The sequence below is a fragment of the Solanum dulcamara genome, chromosome 3 (assembly GCF_947179165.1).
Source record: "Solanum dulcamara chromosome 3, daSolDulc1.2, whole genome shotgun sequence".
Classification (NCBI taxonomy): domain Eukaryota; kingdom Viridiplantae; phylum Streptophyta; class Magnoliopsida; order Solanales; family Solanaceae; genus Solanum; species Solanum dulcamara.
In genome coordinates, this window is record NC_077239.1 from 8,539,167 (window position 1) to 8,559,718 (window position 20,552).

The 20,552-nt window shown below is 28.5% G+C and overlaps 1 protein-coding gene and 1 pseudogene across 1 annotated transcript; both read left to right on the forward strand.

The window, feature by feature from the left end:
* Nucleotides 1-6,859: 6,859 nt before the first annotated feature.
* LOC129881528 (ferritin-like catalase Nec2) lies at nucleotides 6,860-9,326 on the forward strand. The gene is made up of 3 exons (XM_055955712.1): nucleotides 6,860-7,208; nucleotides 8,026-8,251; nucleotides 8,886-9,326. Exons 1-3 carry the CDS (start codon nucleotides 6,880-6,882, stop codon nucleotides 9,252-9,254), a joined length of 924 nt encoding a protein of 307 aa, XP_055811687.1. The 5' UTR covers nucleotides 6,860-6,879; the 3' UTR covers nucleotides 9,255-9,326.
* Nucleotides 9,327-14,623: 5,297 nt separating this feature from the next.
* LOC129883425 (uncharacterized) lies at nucleotides 14,624-17,067 on the forward strand (annotated as a pseudogene).
* Nucleotides 17,068-20,552: the final 3,485 nt, after the last annotated feature.

Here is a 20,552-nt window from a genome sequence, read left to right on the forward strand (position 1 = left end):
AAATTGAGACTAGGTGGAATTCAACTTATGATTTTTTAAAGACTTGCAATATTTATAGAGCCCCTATAACTACAATTTTTAATCAATATGCATATAAATTTTTGAAGTCATATTGCAAAAATTTGATTGGATTAAAATTAATGATGTTGTTAGTTTTTTAGAAAAACTTTATGCGACTACTGCTGTATTTTTCGATGCTTATTATCCTATTATTTGTAATAGTTTGTCTTATATAGCCGATCTTTATTTATTGCTTATGATATATAAACTTAAAGAAGATTACAAACAACTTGTAACTGAAATGATAAAAAAAAATATATATATATATATATATTTTTTCCTAGTCCTCTTATTTATTTGATTGATGTTATGTTAAATTTTGTGTATGAAATTTGCTACTATGTCTGAATTTGTTCGCATTATATATAATTCTTTAGAAATTAAAAAGGGATAATACACAAGTACCCCTCAACTATAACCGAATCGCTAAGACACACCTTAACTATACATAGGTCCTATTACCCCCTTGAATTATTTTAAACTGTAATAAACACATTCTAAAATCTATATAATCACTCACATGAAGGGAGGTGTTTTACACTCACCTCCACGTCAGCGCCACATAAGTGACACGTCAGCGCCACATCAGATCTAAACAAAAATTAAAAATTATTAGATCTAAAAAAGAATTAAAAAATCGTCAGATTAAAAAAAAAATTAAATATTATTTTTTTAAAAAAAAGAATTTAATTTAAAATTGTGTTCACCGTATATTGCCTAAATTAAATCTCTAATATGCAAAAAAAATTCTGAATTTCATGTTAAATGTTTGAGTAAAAAAGAAAAAGAAAAAGAAAAATTCTTTTGATATTATACAAATTAATGAAATATCAGAAAAAAGATCACCGGCAATTTAAGTATGTTGTGAAAAAATATTTATATTTCTAAAAATGATATAATTGGGCTCTATTTCATAATTAAAAAAAGAAATTTTAATTAAAGAGATATCAACTTAAGTTTTAATATTAACTACTTATGTATATTAACTAATAATGAAAATGTCCAATTGAAAATGAACATGTGTCTAAATTAATCAGATTTTATACTTCTTTTTCGTCTCTCACATGCCTCAAAGAAAGTGAACACACTCTCTGTGTCACCTCAGCATTGAATGGTGTGTTTATTACACTTTAAAATAATTCAGGGGGGGTAATAGGATCCATTTATAGTTAAAGTGTGTCCTAACAATTTCAGTTATAGTGGGGGGAGGTACTTGTGTATTATCCCAATTAAAAATGAAGAAGAACCTAATATGTTTAAGACAATAATTGATACAAAAGATCATATTCAAGCATTATATAATCATTATGTCACTTACTTGATAATGTTACTCCTACTCATACTGTTCTTTTATCTCGTCCTTCTGACGAGCCATCATCTTCTTAAAAACAAGCACAAGGTATGCCTGCTCATTGTGTTATTAATTTATCTGTTTGAAATAGAATATAGCTTACATCACAAAGGAGCGTAAATCGAGAAGTGGTTAATTATTATTGAGACAGGCCCCAAAGTCCTATCAAAATAATGTCAGCACACTGGAATGGTAGAAGAACAACCAAAACAATATCCAGTATTATTAACCATGGCTAAGAATGTGTTATATGTTTCAATATCAACTGTTGCATCGGAGAGCACATTTACTCAACGAAGGTAGCAGATCGGAGATAATCGACACTCATTGGGAAGCAATGCCATTAATATTTTAATTTTCATAAAGATTGGATTAAATCAGAGCGAAGAAATAAAGGAAGACCACAAGATATAGAAGAAACAGAAGAACTTAAAGAAATAAAGTCAATTGAAAATCCTACGACACAAGCTAGTCCAAATTACGAATTAATTGATTTTGAAAATTATGAATATTCCTGTTAATGTTAATATAGATAAATTGGAGAAAATGATTCAAAATATGTAGAAATTAAAATTTATTATATACAACTAATTGTAAGTTTGTAACTTTGTATGTTTTGAATTTTATCAATATATTAATAAAATCAAAGACTCGTTGAGTCTTTGCATTTCTTAATTTTTTTTCATAAATTTTGTATGATTCATTTAAATAATTTTATTTACTTCACATAATCATATATTGAAAATTAAATTTATAGTCACTATAAGATTTCAATACTTGAAAAAATATAATTATAATAAATAGTATATTTGGTATATTGTGGAGTATGTGTGTGTGTATATATATATATATATATATATATATATATATATATATATATATATATGTGTGTGTGTGTGTGTGTGTGTGTGTGTGTGTGTGTGTGTATAATTATAATAGATAGTAAATTGTGAGTGTATTTGGTATACATTGTAAGTATATATAATATAATGCAAGTGTATAATTATAATAGATAATATATTATGAGTATACTTGGTATACATTTTAAGTATATATATAGTATAATGTAATTATAATAGAATAATAGATAGTATATTGTGACTATATTTTGTATACGTTGTAAGTATATATAGTATAATGTAACTATATCACTATAATAGATAATATATTGTGATTATATTAGATATACATTGTAAGTATATATATATATATATATATATATATATATATAGTATAATGTAACTATAATAGAATAATAGATAGTATATTACGAATATATTTGGTATACGTTGTAAGTATATATAGTATAATGTAACTATATCACTATAATAGATAATATATTGTGAATATATTAGATGTACATTGTAAGTGTATATAATATAATATAACTATAATAGAATAATATATAGTATATTGTGAGTATATTTGGCATACATTGTAAGTATATATTAGTATAATATAACTATAATAGAATAATAGATAATATATAGTGAGTATATTTGGTATAAGTTATAAGTAAATATAGTATAATGTAACTATAATAGAATAATAGATAGTATACTTTGAGTATATGTGGTATACATTGTAAGTATATATAGTATAATGTAAGTATATCACTATAATAGATAGTATATTGTTAGTATATTTGGTATACATTATTTGTATATGTAATTTAATGTAATTATTTCATTATAATAGATAGTTTATTGTGAGTATATTAGATATACATTGTAATAGTGGGTCTTGTTCCGATGCGGGAAAATCTATTTAAAAGGCATCTCGGTATATATAGTATAATGTAACTATAATAGAATAATAGATTGTATATTGTGAGTATATTTGTTATATATTGTGAGTAGAGGTGTACATGGATCGGGTTGGTTCGGATTTTTTACAAACCAAACCAAATCATTTGTGTCAGGTTATTAAATCTATAAACCAAACCAAACCAATAAAAGTCGGGTTTTTTTATATCAATTTTCTCGGATTTTTCGGGTTTTTTGGATTTCTCAAGTTTTTCATAGTATCTAATAAAAAGAACAGAGCAGTGATTCTTAAAAAAAATTCTAGTGTAAATATCAACATATAAGATGGAGGCAGAACACTGTTTGAAGTTTTAACTTTATAATATAACTTTATAAGATGGGCATTTTTGTATATTATTTAGAGGGAAACTTACATAAATATACAATCTTAAGAAAATATTTACCATTTATAGCAATAAAAAAATAATTTCACTGAACACTTATAATACATTTATAATACAGTTTTAATACATATTGCAGAGAACTATTTATAAAACATATATAATACAAGTTTTATAGATGGATAATACATTTATCACATATTTTAATAGACTTATAATACATTATGTTAGTTTCTTACTACACAAACATAATATATATTTTAAAACACTTATAATACATTTATATTGTATGCATAATTCACTTTTAATACAAGTGTAGATTTATCATAATATTGCTATATATTGCTATAAATGGTAATAAATAAAAAATATCGCTAAAATCAGTAATTAATTTTTAAAAAGCACCCAATCAAGTAATTTTTCCTTATTTAGATGGGTTTCTCAAGTCCAAATCTAAATGTAACAAAGAAAAAAAAATTATGAAAAATTTTTAAAAAATATTTATAAATTACATTTTAATAAATATTTTTATGTATAACATAATTTAAAAGTAGTATATCTATAATCGGGTCGGTTTGGGTTCGGTTTAACTTTTTTTAGTTAAAACCAAACCAACCCTATAATGGTCGGGTTTTTTTTCCAAACACCAAACCAAGTCAAACCAAATCACTAGTCGGGTTTTTTTCCGATTTGGTGCAGTTTGTCGGTTTGGTTTTGTTTATCGGTTTGCCCGGTACAGCCCTAATTGTGAGTATATATAGTATAGTGCAACTATAATAGAATAATAGATAGTATATTTTGAGTATATCTCGTATACATTGTGAGTATATATAGTATGTAACTATAATAGAATAACAGATAGTATATTCGGCACACGTTGTATGTATATATAGTATAATATAACTATATCACTATAATAAATAGTATATTGTGAGTATATTAGATATACATTGTAAATATATATAATATAATGTAAGTATATCACTATAAAGTATATTGTGAGTATATTTGGTATACATTGTTCATATATGTAATTTAATGTAACTATATCATTATAATAGATAGTATATTGTGAGTATATTAGATATACATTGTAAGTATATATAGTATAATGTAACTATAATAGAATAATAGATAGTATATTGTGAGTGTACCTCTATAATATAATGTAAGTAGATCATTATAATAGATAGTATGTTGTGAGTATATTTGTTATACATTGTAAGTATATATAGTATAATGTAACTATATCACTGTAATAGAATAATAGATAGTATATTGTGAGTATATTTGGTATACGTAGTAAGTATATATAATCTAATGTAAGTATATCATTATAATAGATAGTTTATTGTGATTATATTTGGTAGACATTGTACGTATATATAATATAATGTAAGTATATCATTATAATAGATAACATATTGTGAGTATATTTGGTATACATTATAAGTATATATAGTATAATGTAACTATATCACTATAATAGAATAACAGATAGTATATTGCCAGTATATTTTATATACATAGTAGGTATATATAATATATTGTAAGTATATCATTATAATAGATAGTATATTGTGATTATATTTGGTAGATATTGTTCATATATGTAATTTAATGTAACTATATCATTATAATAGATAGTTTAACTTTTTTGTGTTTAATTTTTTATATTTTGAACTCACTTAATAAATATCCCGACTCTTCGTTGATAGGGTAGATGCTAAACAATATGCAAATGGTGAAATCTTTTTCCTTTTTTAGTTGATGATCCAATCTCATTCCTCCTTGATATTAGTAATCATTTAAACTGCTAGTTTCTGAAAAAGGATTATCATACTATATGGAGTAGAAGAAAAGAAGTAAGTGGCCTTCTAAATAAAAGTTGTGATTACGTTAGCGTTTAATTTTATAAGTTCTGAATTTATCATTAAAATTATAGCTCGTTTTAGTTATTGATTTCACAATTATATATTTATACATATTTAATAATTTAATACTACATATGCAAGGTTTACGCAAAGACACTGAGTTTGTCCGAGCATGTAGCTAATGATCTAGCTCTGCCCCTAGACCGAATGAAGTTTCAACATATTTCATCGGCAAAACTTAGCGAGCTAGAATTTAAAGTTTATGCATTCTGAATTCGCCACTAAATTCATAACTTGCCTTGATTATTGAATTTATAATTAAATATTTATACATATTTAATTAACTTTTAAAAAAATCTAAATAAAAGTTAATGGGTTCGTAAACGCATTTTCTACAACCCTTTACGCTTTTGGATAATATTGATCTTATAAATTTTCCTATTTACCCAAAAAAAAAAAAAGGAACGTAAACTAATTTCCGACTTGTAATTTGAAAAGTGTACAAGTATGAGAGCACAAAATTAGTGAAATACGATTTTTTCAATTAAAACTCCATGTGGTTTTTACGTAACAAATTTGACCTGTAAAAATTATAAGCATTTTTTTTAGCTTACCTTTCTTTTTTAACATAATCCAATATACTTATCATAATGGGAAGGAAGAGAGCAACCATTAATGAAACATTTACATAATATTGGATTATTGATCATGGGTTATGAATTTGACATGTGCGTCGCGGTACGTATAATCTTACTTTCCTGGCGAACCAACTGATCTATCTCCCTTTGCTCCTCTAAGGACAAACTCCCAACCAGAGGAAGCTGAGGAAATGGATTTCACAATTAAATATTTATACATATTAAATAAAAAATTAATAGTCCACATACAAGATTTAAGCAAAGTTAGTGATGATAGCTAATGATATAGCTCCACCTCTGGACTAAATGAAGTTTCTAACATTTTTCATTGGCAAAACTCAACGGACCTAAAAGTTTATGGATTTTGAATTCGCCATCGAATTCATAACTTGTCCTGATTATTTGGTTCATAATTAAATATTTATACTCATTTAATGAAATTTCTAATACATATATAACATCTAAATAAAAGTTAATAGGTTCGCCCGAACCACACTTAAAACACTTTGGGTGCAGATTTTCGAAAATCAAGTAACTTTTGCACAGACTAATATTTATACAGCTGAATCTATTAATTATACAAGAATAATTAATGTATTGGAACTCAGTAATAAAGTAGACTCTTGATCAAATGACAGAAATAGAACCCACTTAAACTTTGTTGTCTTGAACTCCGCATGAAAATCCATAAATCTTGAATTCACCCCAATGGGCTCCACCAATAAGAAAAAAAGGCAGTTATAAATACTTGGTTTTAATCAAAATTGGAGTACCAATACTCAAAAGAAAATTGTAATTAGGTGTGGAGAAATGGCTCTTATTTCAGCCTTTGTCATTTCCATGTTCTTTAGTCAACTAGTTTTTGTGTGTCATTCCAATCCAACTTGTGAGTCAGGATACCCAAAAGATGAACTCCCAGTGTACAAAAAAGACAGAGACTATGTGCTTTTTGCACAAAACTTGGAGTTCTTAGAAGCAGAATATTTTCTATGGGCTTCCTATGGATATGGTCTTGATGTAATAGCACCATATTTAACCAAGGGAGGACCCCCTCCAATTGGTGCCCAAAAAGCAAATCTTGATCCACTTACACACAATATTATCAAGGAGTTTGCCAATGAAGAAATTGGTCATCTAAGGTACTCCCTCCGTTTTAATTTATGTGTTTTTAGTTATTATTTGAAAAGTAATTTTAGTAGCCTATTTGGTTGGTTAAGAACTTTCACCTTTTTACTGAGGGTTTTGACACCGATCTGTAATCCCCTCTCTCATTTTTCCTTTTCTAATCCCCATTTTTTTAAAACATAAAATAAAATATTATTTTAACTATGATTTTTTTCAAGAGGTAGTGATAAAGACACATTTAATTAAACTATTATATTTTTTCGAGTTTCATACTTCAACTATCTATTATTTCATTTACATATCTAAACTATCAATCTTTTTGTATTAAAACACACCTCAATGATGAGTTAGCCACATACACTTGTTATTGATTGGGAACAAATATTTGGCCAACTCAATATTGAGGCGTATTTAAATACAAAATGAGTGATAGTTTAGGAGGTAAAGGGAACAACGGAAAGTTAAGGTATGAAACTCGTGGAAAAAAATGATATTTTAGATGTGGTTTTGACCATTAACTCTTTTTTCAAATACTTTCTAAATATTTTGAATTATTAACTATTCTGACTTATAGTACTTTTTATGTAATTTCTATGATATAAATTTTATTTCACAAAAACTAAAGTTATTATGATAAAATTCATGTTGAACATTAATTAATTTGACTCTCGTACTCCGAATTAAACAACATAAATTGGAACCAGGAGGGAGTATTATTAGCCTCTATTATTAGCCTCTAAACTCTACCATATTATTTTTTTTTTCATAGTGTAGATGTTATTATTTATTACTAAAAATTTTCTTATACTAATTTGTTTTGTTTATTTTTAGGGCAATTGACTCAATAATGGGCAGCATTACTAGACCTTTACTGAATCTTACTTCTGAAAACTTTGAAAAAATATTTGATGCAGCATTTGGATACAAATTGGAGCCCCCATTTAATCCTTATAGGGATAGCTTGCACTACATGTTATCTTGTTATATTATACCATATGTTGGAATGAATGGCTATGTTGGTATGAATCCCAACCTCAAAGGCTATGACTCGAAACGTGTAAGTTCATAATATCGGAGATGGAATCAAGATTTTAAGTTTATGCAGATTAATTATTGGATTCTAGATAAATTATTTATATGTATTAAATAAATTTTAAATTAAAAAATACAAGATTTAAATCAAAACTATTAAGTTCTATTGAATATCCTTAGATGGGCTTGGAGCTCTGCCCACAACAGCACATCACATCTATGGATTCCAATTATTCTAATTTTTTTCATCTATTATTCTAATTTTTTTCATCAATCATGATCTACTACTCTTATTTCTTGCTCAATCACCCTTTCTTGAACTTGAATTGGTCGAGAGAGATGAATTTGTGCCACAATTATTTTTTTAATCGAAAACTTCGATACTAGAAATGAAATTTCATAACCTAATCAACTCAACTGAGAGCTCCGTGACTAATTCAAGGGAAGAATAATCTAAAATATTATTCTATCAATCCTATTTTATGATGTGATATCTTTTTTTTTTTAGTCATCTCAAAAAAAAATTGTCTTAATTTAAACCACAGTTTTTTTTTCTCTTAACTTGTTATCCAATCAAAAGTTTCAACATGTACATAAATTGAAACGGAGAAAATACTATATATTTGGTCAATATATTTTTTTAATCTTTCCAATCACAGCTTGTAGCAGGACTATTGGGAACGGAAGCAGAACAAGATGCAATTATTCGAATGTACCTTTATGAGAGAGGTAATGAAGTAGTATATCCTTATGGACATACTGTGGCTGATTTCACGGCTCAAATCTCAAAATTGAGAAATGGATTGGGAATGTGCGGAATCAAAGATGAAGGCATTATTGTCCCGTGTGATCTTGGAGCTGAAAATGAAACAGAAACGAATGTCATATCTGCTGATTATTATTCCCTGGCGTACTCTAGAAATCCGCAGGAGATTCTCAGGATTGTGTACTCAACTGGAGATGAACATATGCCTGGTGGATTCTATCCTCATGGTGCTAATGGGAGGATTGCCCGACAATTCCTTTAAGGAGCCATGAATGACAAACTTATATTATAAATTTCTATATCGAGTCATATTGTATACGATTTGTAACATATATACTATCAATATTATTAAATCAAGAAATATAATTAAACAAGTTTCTCTGATGAATAAATAGATCAAAGTTGTTACGTTCTCACATATCACGTTCACATTGTCTGTGAACGCCGATTTCATTTATGCTTGTAGAGTAACTTATGAATATATTATTAGATTTTAAAGGCGTGAATTGAAAAATAAGAGTTGCGGTTTTTATTTTCTAAAGGGTTGTGACCGTTTCTTTTTTCAAAGGGTTGTGACCGTTCCTTTTTTCAAAGGGTTGTGACCTTTCTGAAAGGTTGTTCCTTTTCTAAAGGGTCGTGACCACTCTGATAAGATACAATTAACACATTTTCATACTACCTTTTGTTGATTATAAATAGAAGGGTTTTCTCCCTCAATTTTCTCAATTGAATTTCTCTCTCTTCTGCATATATATATTTTCTTACAAATAAAGTTGAGTTTTTTTGTGTGATTTCGTTGTTGACTTTTGAGTTTGTTGAAATTATTGAAATTTGAGGTACCGCTACTTAATTCTTTGATAGTTTATCCATTTTATTTTGTAAGGAAATAATCCATAACCTCGGTATAGTGAAGTGATTAAATTTCTTAAGGACACACAATAAATTTTGTGGACTCGAATATTATCTTTTCTTTTCATCTTAAAAATATTTTTGTTTTACTATATTGAATACATAGACTACATAGTACTATTTGATTTGCAAGATAAAAAATACATATTTGACATGTGATGTCATATTAAAAACTCATTTTAATCATTTTATTTATTACCCATTAACCCATCCGATAAACAGATGTCTATTTAAATAACACGAGAATAATTTTAACTACATTCGATTCAAGTTTTATTCCCTCTTAATTAAATAATGTGTTCTAGGTCAGGACTTTCGTGTTATTTTGTTACATTTGCTACAGATAAATATTATTAGTAGTTCTTCAATTTAATTTCTAAGTGACACACAGAGAGAGAAAAAGGACAAGGAGCAGAAAATGAAATTCCATTATTATATTGACAAATTTGAGCTAACTATTACATAAGTAGTTATTTAAATATATTGCTTCAAAATCTTCGCTCGATGATTATTTAATTTCTCATGTTACCTTGTTTTAACTAACTATGGTGAGGTGTAACTACTACTTAACCAGCTAGCTAGCTAACTACTAACTAACATGTTGACAACCTTCTAACAACTTGACTAAGTAAAGCTAATTTGAATTGTCAATACTCTCCCTCAAGTCGAAGCTAAACACATTTATAATCAATATTTTGTATAAATGCCACTACAAGTTTTATTGACTTTTGATACAATAATATTAACTCAATTATTGTTAAATATTTTTGCCGCAATAAATATTATCGCAAAAAGAATATAATCTAGAGATAAGTGTCAAAAACACACCTGAACTATCACCTTTTTTTGAGTTTCATACCTAAACTATTAGGAGTGTGATTTTCATACCTAAAATATCATTTTTAGTTTGAAAAACGCATCTCTCTCTTTTATTACACTCTCTCTTTTATTTTATAAAAATTTATCACATCACACTCCACATGAATGAAACATTCCACCTTCACAAAAAATAAATAAATTATTAGCATTAGTTAAAATTAAATATTAAAGTATTACTATCCCAAAAATAATATTATAAAATAAAATATACATTATTTTTCTTACCCACTCCACCAGTTCCTCTCACCGTACGCCCCCCACCCCCAAAATTTTTATGTTTATTTTTTAATTTTCTTTGTAAAAATTTTAAAAGAAATTTTTACTTCATCCCCTCCCCCTTCATATAATAATTTAGATATCGTTTTAATTTTTTAAAAGAAATAATTCTATCCCACCACCTAATTCTTCATTTTTTTCCTCGTATTTAAGCATAGGTGGATCTAGGATTTTGAATCTCTGGGTGTCGCGCTATTTTGAACAGTAACCTATACCAAAAACTTCAACGTAGAATAAGATAATATTTAATATTTATTAGCAAATATGCATACAAAATTTAGACTTGTTTTGTTGGTTTAGTTAAGTTTTTACTTACAAGAGGTCTAGGGTTCTAATCTACTTATTCACAACTATTTTTACAATAAATTCGCTAACGATGTCTTTCATGGTAAAAATTTTTTTAAGAAAATACACCCCACAGCGGGGCTTGAACTTGCATCCCTACGGTGGTAAACCTGAGGTTTAACCACTAGCACCACAAAGCTCATTATTTCTATGAGTGTCACGTTTAATATTTATATTTTCCTTATAAATACGGAGAAGGGCTTAAAATGCCCCTCAACTATTTGAATTGGTACAAAATTATCATTTATCCACCTTTCCGCTAAATAACCTTGACATCAACCTTTTGGCTCAAAAATACCCTTGATATTAATGCTTTGGTTCATATTTCCCTTTGTTTTTTAACAACTTCCTTAAAGTATAATTATTAAATATTTATTTATTATGTTGTCTAATTTGATTGGTCCAAATTTAAATTCTTCTAAAATAAACAATAAAAATTACATATGATCCATATTTTGACATGATAAGCTTGAAATTAATATCCAAAAATTTATTAATTTCATGATATCTTTATATTTGACCGATTTTAAATCAACTCCCGATTTATTATAACCCACTCATAACTAGGGATCCGACTAAAATCAATAGTTGCCCTGTCTGATTGTTCTTTTAAATTTTTTATTATTTTGATTAATATAAAATCTTCTATCAATTATCCAAATGTATTGTTCATGCACTCTTTTTATTTTATTTTTAATTTCTTATTCGTAATTAGGATATCAGAGACTCAAACTTGAAATGAACTTATATGTTCATATTCATTTAATTGTATCATTATCATGGTGGGGAGGGGATGGTGATATGAGAAAATTTTAATTTCATTCTTTTATTTTGATTATTGGATACACACAAAAGAAAAATGCATTATACGTACACAACTGCTTAATGAAATCATCTTCTATTGAACTAATTATTTCTATATGAATGTTGCCGTTATTTGCCTCCTTTTTTTCTCTCTTGTTTTGTCATAAGTTAAAAAAATAAAATAAAATGGTGGACGAGATCCAAAAAGAAAAAAAAAGTGGCGTAGAGAGTAGAGGACTAATCTTTTCTTATTTTTAATTTACTATGGAATTCAAAATTAGGCCAATCATATAAACCCATCTATTAAGTAATTTAAAATTATTTAACAGAAAAGGACCTAAAATGCCTTAAACTATGAGTGTGGACCGTTAGAAATAAGGGTATTTTGAGCCAAAATATTGATGTCAGGGGTATTTGGGAGCGCTAAAAGGTGGATGGAGGGTAGTTTTGTATCAATTCAAATAATTGAGAGGCATTTTAGACCTTTCTCCATTATAAATACATATACAAATATACATGTATATACAAATTTTCAACCGAGACTACGAGGTGGCATGACACCCCCTCGGATGAACATAGATCTGCACCTGTATATAAGTGTCTTTTACTTGCCGCAAAACTTATTTTAAAATATTTTTTTTATTTTTGTTATATTTTGTATGCAAGTAGAAAAAATATTTTCTTAAAACTATATGTACATATCTGACAAAAAAAAGAAAAATACTAAAAAAATAAAAATAAATTAGGAGCAGAGGGTTAGATGGGGTGTGTAGAAGTTTTTTTAAAAAAAGTAAATATAATATCATTTTTTAAGGAAGGAGTGGGGGAGGAGGTGAAGTCGGAATTTTTTAAAAATATTTTATAAAAGAAATTTAAAAACTAAAAGGGCGGGGAATTGTCGAGGGGGTGGAGGTCAGGGCGGGGTAGATGGGGTAGGGGGAGGTGGTAGAGTTGGGTGAGAAAAATATTTTAAATTTTATTTTTTAAAAAATAATAATTAGTTTTTGGATAGTAATACTTTGATCTTTAACTTTTAACTAATATTAAAAGTTTATTTTATTTTGTCAAGGTGGAATATTTTATTTATGTGCAATGCCATGTAACAAGGTTCCAACTTCCAGACAAAGACTTTAAGCTAGTAATTAGTATACAGATCCAAGCAAGTAGAAAATGGGCCCAAAAGCCCATAAGAATTTGGAGGTCCAAACAAAAATTCTTTGTAGAATTTTGGGCCTACGGTCCAAGACTATTTTCTTCTTCTTCTTCTTCATCTTTTTTATAAATTGGGGTAGGTTAAGGGGAAATGGAAGGGGATTACAATGTGGGAGCCGAACCCTTATCAACAAGGTAGGAGTTCAGGTAGCCAACTAACTGAGCTACTAAAAGTCTCCTCTTCTTTATTTGCTTACTTTACTAGTAACCTATTCTTGGGGAGGATAGTTTCAAATACATACAATATAGTAATTAGTTTACAATAAATCTAGCCATATTTTTATTTACATTAGAAATAGCCAAAACTCAAAGAAATTATACACTGACTATATAATATTGCTTGCGAAAAATTTAAAAAAATATACATTATCTATGCAAAATAGCTTATATATACATGAGCATATACAATGACTATACATTATGATACACTCAAAAAATTGAATATAGTTTAACTATACATGAGGTATACACTAACTATACATGAAATATACACTGACTATTCAATTCTGACCAACTCAAAATCATCTCTAAACAGTCTCAAATTTTAGATATAAAATCCTCCCATTTTTTTGAGTCTTTTGATATATAATTCGATCAAAACGATTCACGTTTGTGGTACATCAAATTTTTAAGGAAGATGAGTAGGACAACGACAAAGGTAGCTGTATTTTTGGGCCATTTTCTTTCCATGTTCTCTATTGTTCTTATTGCTATTATTGCTTCATATATGACATTGACGTTGTAGCCATTTTGGAGAATGTCTTTTATAATTTTCATTCATATAGTGGACTTTTTGGTCCTATAATTTACTTTCCATGTTAAAGAAGTTTTTTATTTAAATTTTCATGTCTGGTATGGTTAATTTATTTTTATTTTGCCACATTTATTTTGGTGATAATTATAGCTGCTAACTATTGAGATAAACTCGTGGTTATCAGTTTATTAGTATTTTAAGTTTGAACATTTGAGTTAGTTTGAATAAGTTAACTAATTTCACCTTATAGTTAATATTAAGTTGTTAGATTGGTTCCTTAAAGTTAGTCGAGTTAGTTTTCTTTAAGTTAGTCGAGTTAATTACATTTATTTGTATTTAAGTAAATATAATCAATGAATAAAGATCATTCAAATTTGCTTTTAATTCTCAATCTCTTTATGGTATCAGAGTCACTCTAAACTCTCACGAGTCTGATTCAACTTTTTTTCAGTATGTCTCTACATGCTACCACCCGCAACAATGGCACTGCAGCTTTGCCTACCACTCATATGGTACAGTTTAATCTAGCTGCTCAAAGCTGCAAGGTAACCTCAATTTTGCGACATGAAAAACACAATTAGTGATGCTACTCAACGGGTACAAACTTATCGGGCATCTCACTGGAACCAAATCTGCTCCTAGAGTATTCACGATTTAGGTAAAAATCGATCCAAATCAAAAAATTAAAACCGATTAAATATATCAATTTTTTATTTGATTTGGTTTGGTTTTACAGTTTTAAAAATCGATAATATTTGATTTGATTTTGGTTTTGTTCAAAAAAATCAAAGAAATAATTAAACCGAACCGATAAATTATATACATATTTTTTTATAATTATATATACATAATATATTATTTTTATGAATATTTTTTTATGCAAAAAATGTAGCACACTAATTTAAAATAATAAGGTATGATGCGTCTTTTGTTTGTACAACCATATCATTAGCTTATGCATTATTTAGTAAGTTTATGTTGTTTAGTAATTTGATTAGCTAACAATATAAGCATGAAGTTAAACATAATTAATGTTCCGATATAAGTATTATAAGATCCAAAATGGCATGAAGACCATTTTTTTTGAATGAATTATTGTCTTTTTTTCTCTTTTGAATGAATTGTTTCTTATATTTTCTTGTATGGTTAATAACCGATTAATCGAACTAAACTATACTGAAATCGATAACAACCAAACCGATGGATGTATATTTTATATGATTTGATTTGATTTTAATAATTTTAAAACTGATTAAATTAGTTTAATTTTGATTTTGACTTATAACCGACTCAAACTAACCCGTGAATACCCCTACCTACTCCACCAACCACCATCACCCAAAATGATAACACTATCAAAAATTCTAAATTTGAAACGTAGTTTTGCCAAGATTAACTGATCCAACAGGCAATGATGGGATCAGTTGATCCTACCATAGCTCCCACTGTTGCAACGGTTTCTTCGGCAAAATTGGTCTGGAAACTTCTTCATACGGCTTATGCCAATATGAGTCACATTTGCATCTTCAGTCTGCGAGACTAGTTGCAAAATTTGAAAAAGGCTAATAGGTCAGTTGCTAATTACTTATAAGAAATTAGAGCAATTTCTGATGCTCTCAAAGTAGTAGGTTCAGTAGTGGTTGATGATGAACTGACGGTCAAGATCTTAAGTGGCTTGGGTCCTGAGTATCGTGAGATCTCTGCCGTCGTAAGAGTATGAGACACAACTTTAAGCTTTGAGGAGCTACTTCACAAGCTCATGGACTAATAACTCTTTCTGAAACATTAAGATCTTGAAAAATCGTCTTCAACCATCACTCCTGCAATTGCACAAAGGACTAACTTTCAGCCTCAACACTACAAGAATAATCTATGCTTCTCTAATCAATCATGAAAACTACCGGGCCAATGAAATGTGTACAAGCAACCCACAAAGTAGTAGGCAACCCAGACAAGGGAAATTGGAAAAACAAGGGCGCAAGATTTTGACATCATAATCTTTTTTTATTTTATTTTTTCACCGAAGATGAGTGCACTTGAGAAGAATGAGATATGGGAGATTGTTGATTTATCAAAGTGCTTCTCCGATTGCTCAAGATATCTCTTTTCAATCGAGGAATATTTTTTTTCCAGTGGAAGCCTGAAGCTGAGACCTGGGAGAGGAGACCTGGGAGAGGAGACCAGACTGAAGTAAGAATCGCCTCAAAAATGGATCTAATTGCACTTCACGCTCCAAATTTCACTTGAACTGCCAAGACTCAGCTTTTTTGCGGGAAGAGCTCTCCTTGCATGCAATGATGTGGTGGTAAACCTCTCATTCTAATTCAGTTTCCTAAGAGCAGCGTGTCTACCAATTTCACCATAGCGGCAGTGGAATGTCAATTGTGCCAAAAGATTGGTCACACTGCTGATGTGTATTGCTCAAAGTCAAGATAATCACTTTAAAGGAAAAGTCAATTTCGTGTCGAATCATCACTCAAATACAAATTCTTAGATCCTTGATTCTGGAGCAACACATCATGTAACAACAGATTCGAACAATCTTGAAGAATATACTGGTAATGGGGAAGTGTCCATGGGTGACTGTAAAACTATTCCCATTTCTAATATTGGTTTAACTCAAATAAAGGCTTCTAATGTTAATTTCATGCTTTCTGACATTCTTTATGCTCCTTGTATATAAAAAAAATCTCATTTCAGTTGTCAATTTTTGTAGTGACAATCTAATCTCTATTAAATTTTTTTCATAATCTTTTCTTGTGATGGATCTCAAACTCAGAGACTGGTGGTAAAGGGCCAGAATAAAAATAGACTCTATGAGTGGCCAAACATGGATCATAATAGATCAGGAAAATTTGATTTAAATATTCTTCTATTTGGTTATCAGAATCGATGATTCGATGAAATGAGAGAAAATGATGGAGTACGTAGGGGTGTGGCAGTAAAGGTCTTTGCCCATCTCCATCATCTATTAGGTTGGTGTAGTACATTTACCCGTAGATTGGAAGATGCTTACATAACAAAGTAGAAACAGACTTTGTTGGTCATAAATACTCCAAGGATATAACGTGGGTGACACAAAATTAATTTCGAAATTAGCCCATAAATAGTGACGGGTTGTGGAATTTAGTTCGAGGGAGAGATTGTTGGGTGTACGACCTAAAAATCACACTGAAAATTGAAAAGAAAAAGAGCCTACATATAAGGTGTATGATTCTCTTAATGGTGTAAAACCTTTTGGAAAAATTGTGTGGGATTGATCCAAAGAGAATAATAACACATGTAAGAGTATCTTTTGGGCTATTTTCATGACTCAAACTCAATAATACCTTAGGTGAAGTTTGACTTGTACTTTTGAAAAGTCTGAAAATAGTTTAATTTGGTACTTTTCTTAAATAATTAGTACCCACCTATAAGAAGAGCAACCATCTCTTATAATAATCTTTTGTTAGTTAAAGGAAAATTCCTTCAAATTTTCTGAAAACACATTTTTAAAAAAAAAAAGTCCAAATGCCAAGGAGGGTCAATTGAACTATTTGTTTGGCGTCATTTTCCACAATGAATGACAGCATATGGACCTTTGTAACACTTTCAATGGCAGCATTAACTGTTTGTTTGAAGTATCATTTTCTTCTCCTACTATCACTTAAGCATATAGGAGGTCAAACATATTGTCTATTTAATTTGGACCATACAATTACTCTCTCCACATAATTCATTTGATGTGTTTGCATGAACATTGGATTCTCAAAATGGTTAATAATTCATTTGATGTGCTTGCATCGATTTTTTTGTGTGTTTACTTTTTTATATTATGATTTTTTTTAGTAAAAATTCTGACTCTATCACTAGACACTAATTTAAACAGGGTAAGTTGTACATAGTCTTATCCTATTTTTATGAAATAGAGAGATTACATTAGCAATCATTTTTCTTTATCCGAATTTAAGATTGACAATATGAGCGAGCTAGTAGCTGCGAAGTTGATGAAGTCAAAGGTTAAAATTTATATACGAGTTCCTTAACTGGCAAAAAAAAACATAGTCTATTTGATGTGTTGAACTTCCCCATTTTATCTTTATCAAAACGTATACCAAAAGCCCTCTTTAATTGTTTGGTCCTTTTGTTGGACATAAAACAAGAGATGGCCAAAGTGTTGTTTTAATGAAAGATATAGGATTATTCTTTTTTAGTCAAAGAAGGTAAGAAGAAAAGGTAAAGATAGGAGTGATTCCCAAATATCCACGCCATGTCCCCACCACCACATTTCAAAACTCATTTTCTTCTTTTTCTTCTCACTCTTTAAATTTGTCTCTCTCTATTTCACACATTCAATTCAAAGAGGCCATCTTTAGAATTTATGATACCTCAAACAATGAAACATGAGAGTCTCTCTCTATATATATATCATTCCAAATTAGTTGACATATTTTACTATTTGAAAGTACTTAATGTAAATTTTGAAGTTAAATTGGATTAGCTCAATTCAATATTTGATAAAAAGTATTATAAGTTGTAATTTCTCTTATGTCAAATTGATAAAAATATATTGATCAAAATTTTATCAAAAAGTGATCAAACATGAAAAATAATTTAGGACGACAGAGTATATAAGTATACAATATATATATTTAAACTTATTCTAACAAGTAATCTACCTTATGTTTCAGCTTATCTTATTTTTTATGAATGATCACATGTAATTTTCTTTTAGTTAAACATAATAGCGTAAAAATTCTTTTTAAATTTGTTTAACCTACTTGAAATTTCATCTTATGAGCTCTACTTTATATTGATAATTATTTACACAATAATGATACAATAGTTAGAGCCCGTTTGAATTGACTTATAAGTTACTTATAAGTTGTTTTGAGTTTTTTTGAGTGTTAGACTGGCCAATTTAAAGTCATTTTGTGCTTAAAATAAGCCCTAATAAATAATTGTTTTTTTGGATAGATTTATTTTAAGCAACTTATAAGTTGAAAACAGTTTTTAAATCAAAAAAATTAAGTTGGGCTGCACCTGTTTTTTTTTTTAACTTATAAACAGTTTTCAACTTATAAGTTACTTAAAATAAGTCCATCCAAACAGACTTTTAGTGTAATTTTATAAGTGGGGGTTTGGAGAGGGTAGTGTATACGCAATCTTATTTCTATCTTATGAAAATAGAGATGTTGTTTTCAATTGACCATCAGCTCAAGTAAGTCATATCAAAACTAAATATGGAAAGGAAATACAACAGTAACGTCACACTGAAAATAATGGAGAAGCAACATGTAACAATATGTAACAATAAAGTCGATGAATAAGATAATAGGAGAGTAATAATAACAGTATCAACAAGAAAAACTAGACAACACTCGATTATCTACTAATCTTCTACCCTGATTCTCAACTTTCATATCGACAAGAAAAACTAGACAATACTGATTATCTACTAATCTTCTACCCTGATTCTCGACTTTCATACCCTTCTATACAAAGTCGTGTCCTTATAAGTTGTAGATATTCATGTTCTGTCTAATCACATTTCCCAATATTTCTTCGATTTAACTCTCTCTAGTTATGTTTTATATTATGTAATAGTATTATTTTTTTAAAATCAAAAAGGAAAATGAAGAATCAAAGTGGCAAACAAAAGAGAGAAGGGAGTCATTGGGCAAGTCGGATTGGGAACACCTATTAAAGTTAAAGCTGAGGAGGGTATCACGAATTTAATTTTTTCCTACACCCCTTTACGTTTTTGGATAATATTGATCTTATTAATTTCCTTAAATACCCCAAAAAGGAAAGGAAAACTATTTTCCAACTTGTAATTTGATAAGTGTACAAGTATAAGGGCACAAAATTAGTGAACTACTATCTTTTCAATTGATATTATTGAATCATTCAGAAACATTTAATATTCAGTGTGGTTTGTTACATATAAACTTAACCTGTAAAAATAAGCTTCGTGATCGATTTTTTCAAATTACCTTTTTTAGTAACATAATCCAATTACTATTTATCATAATGAGAAGGAAGATAGCAATATTGAATTATTGATCATGAGTTTTAGTTCATGATCTTGAGCCAGGGTTTATGTATGTGTACATATTATTGTTCTCAGACCTTACTTATAAAATTGTTATTGAGTTCTAGCTCATGAGGAGATGGTATCAAAAGTATTCTAATGTTAGAATAATGAGAGGAAGACTTGAATTAATATATAATGGAAGATTAATTTCATAAGTCTTATGTTTGGGCAAGTTAAACATTTGACCAATCGACAAATAATAACATTTACTAATCAAATATACAATAATAACAAAACAAATTTAACAAGTTTATGTTGTAAATTTTGAAAATTGTAAAAAAGTTATAAATCCCTTTTGGATGTTT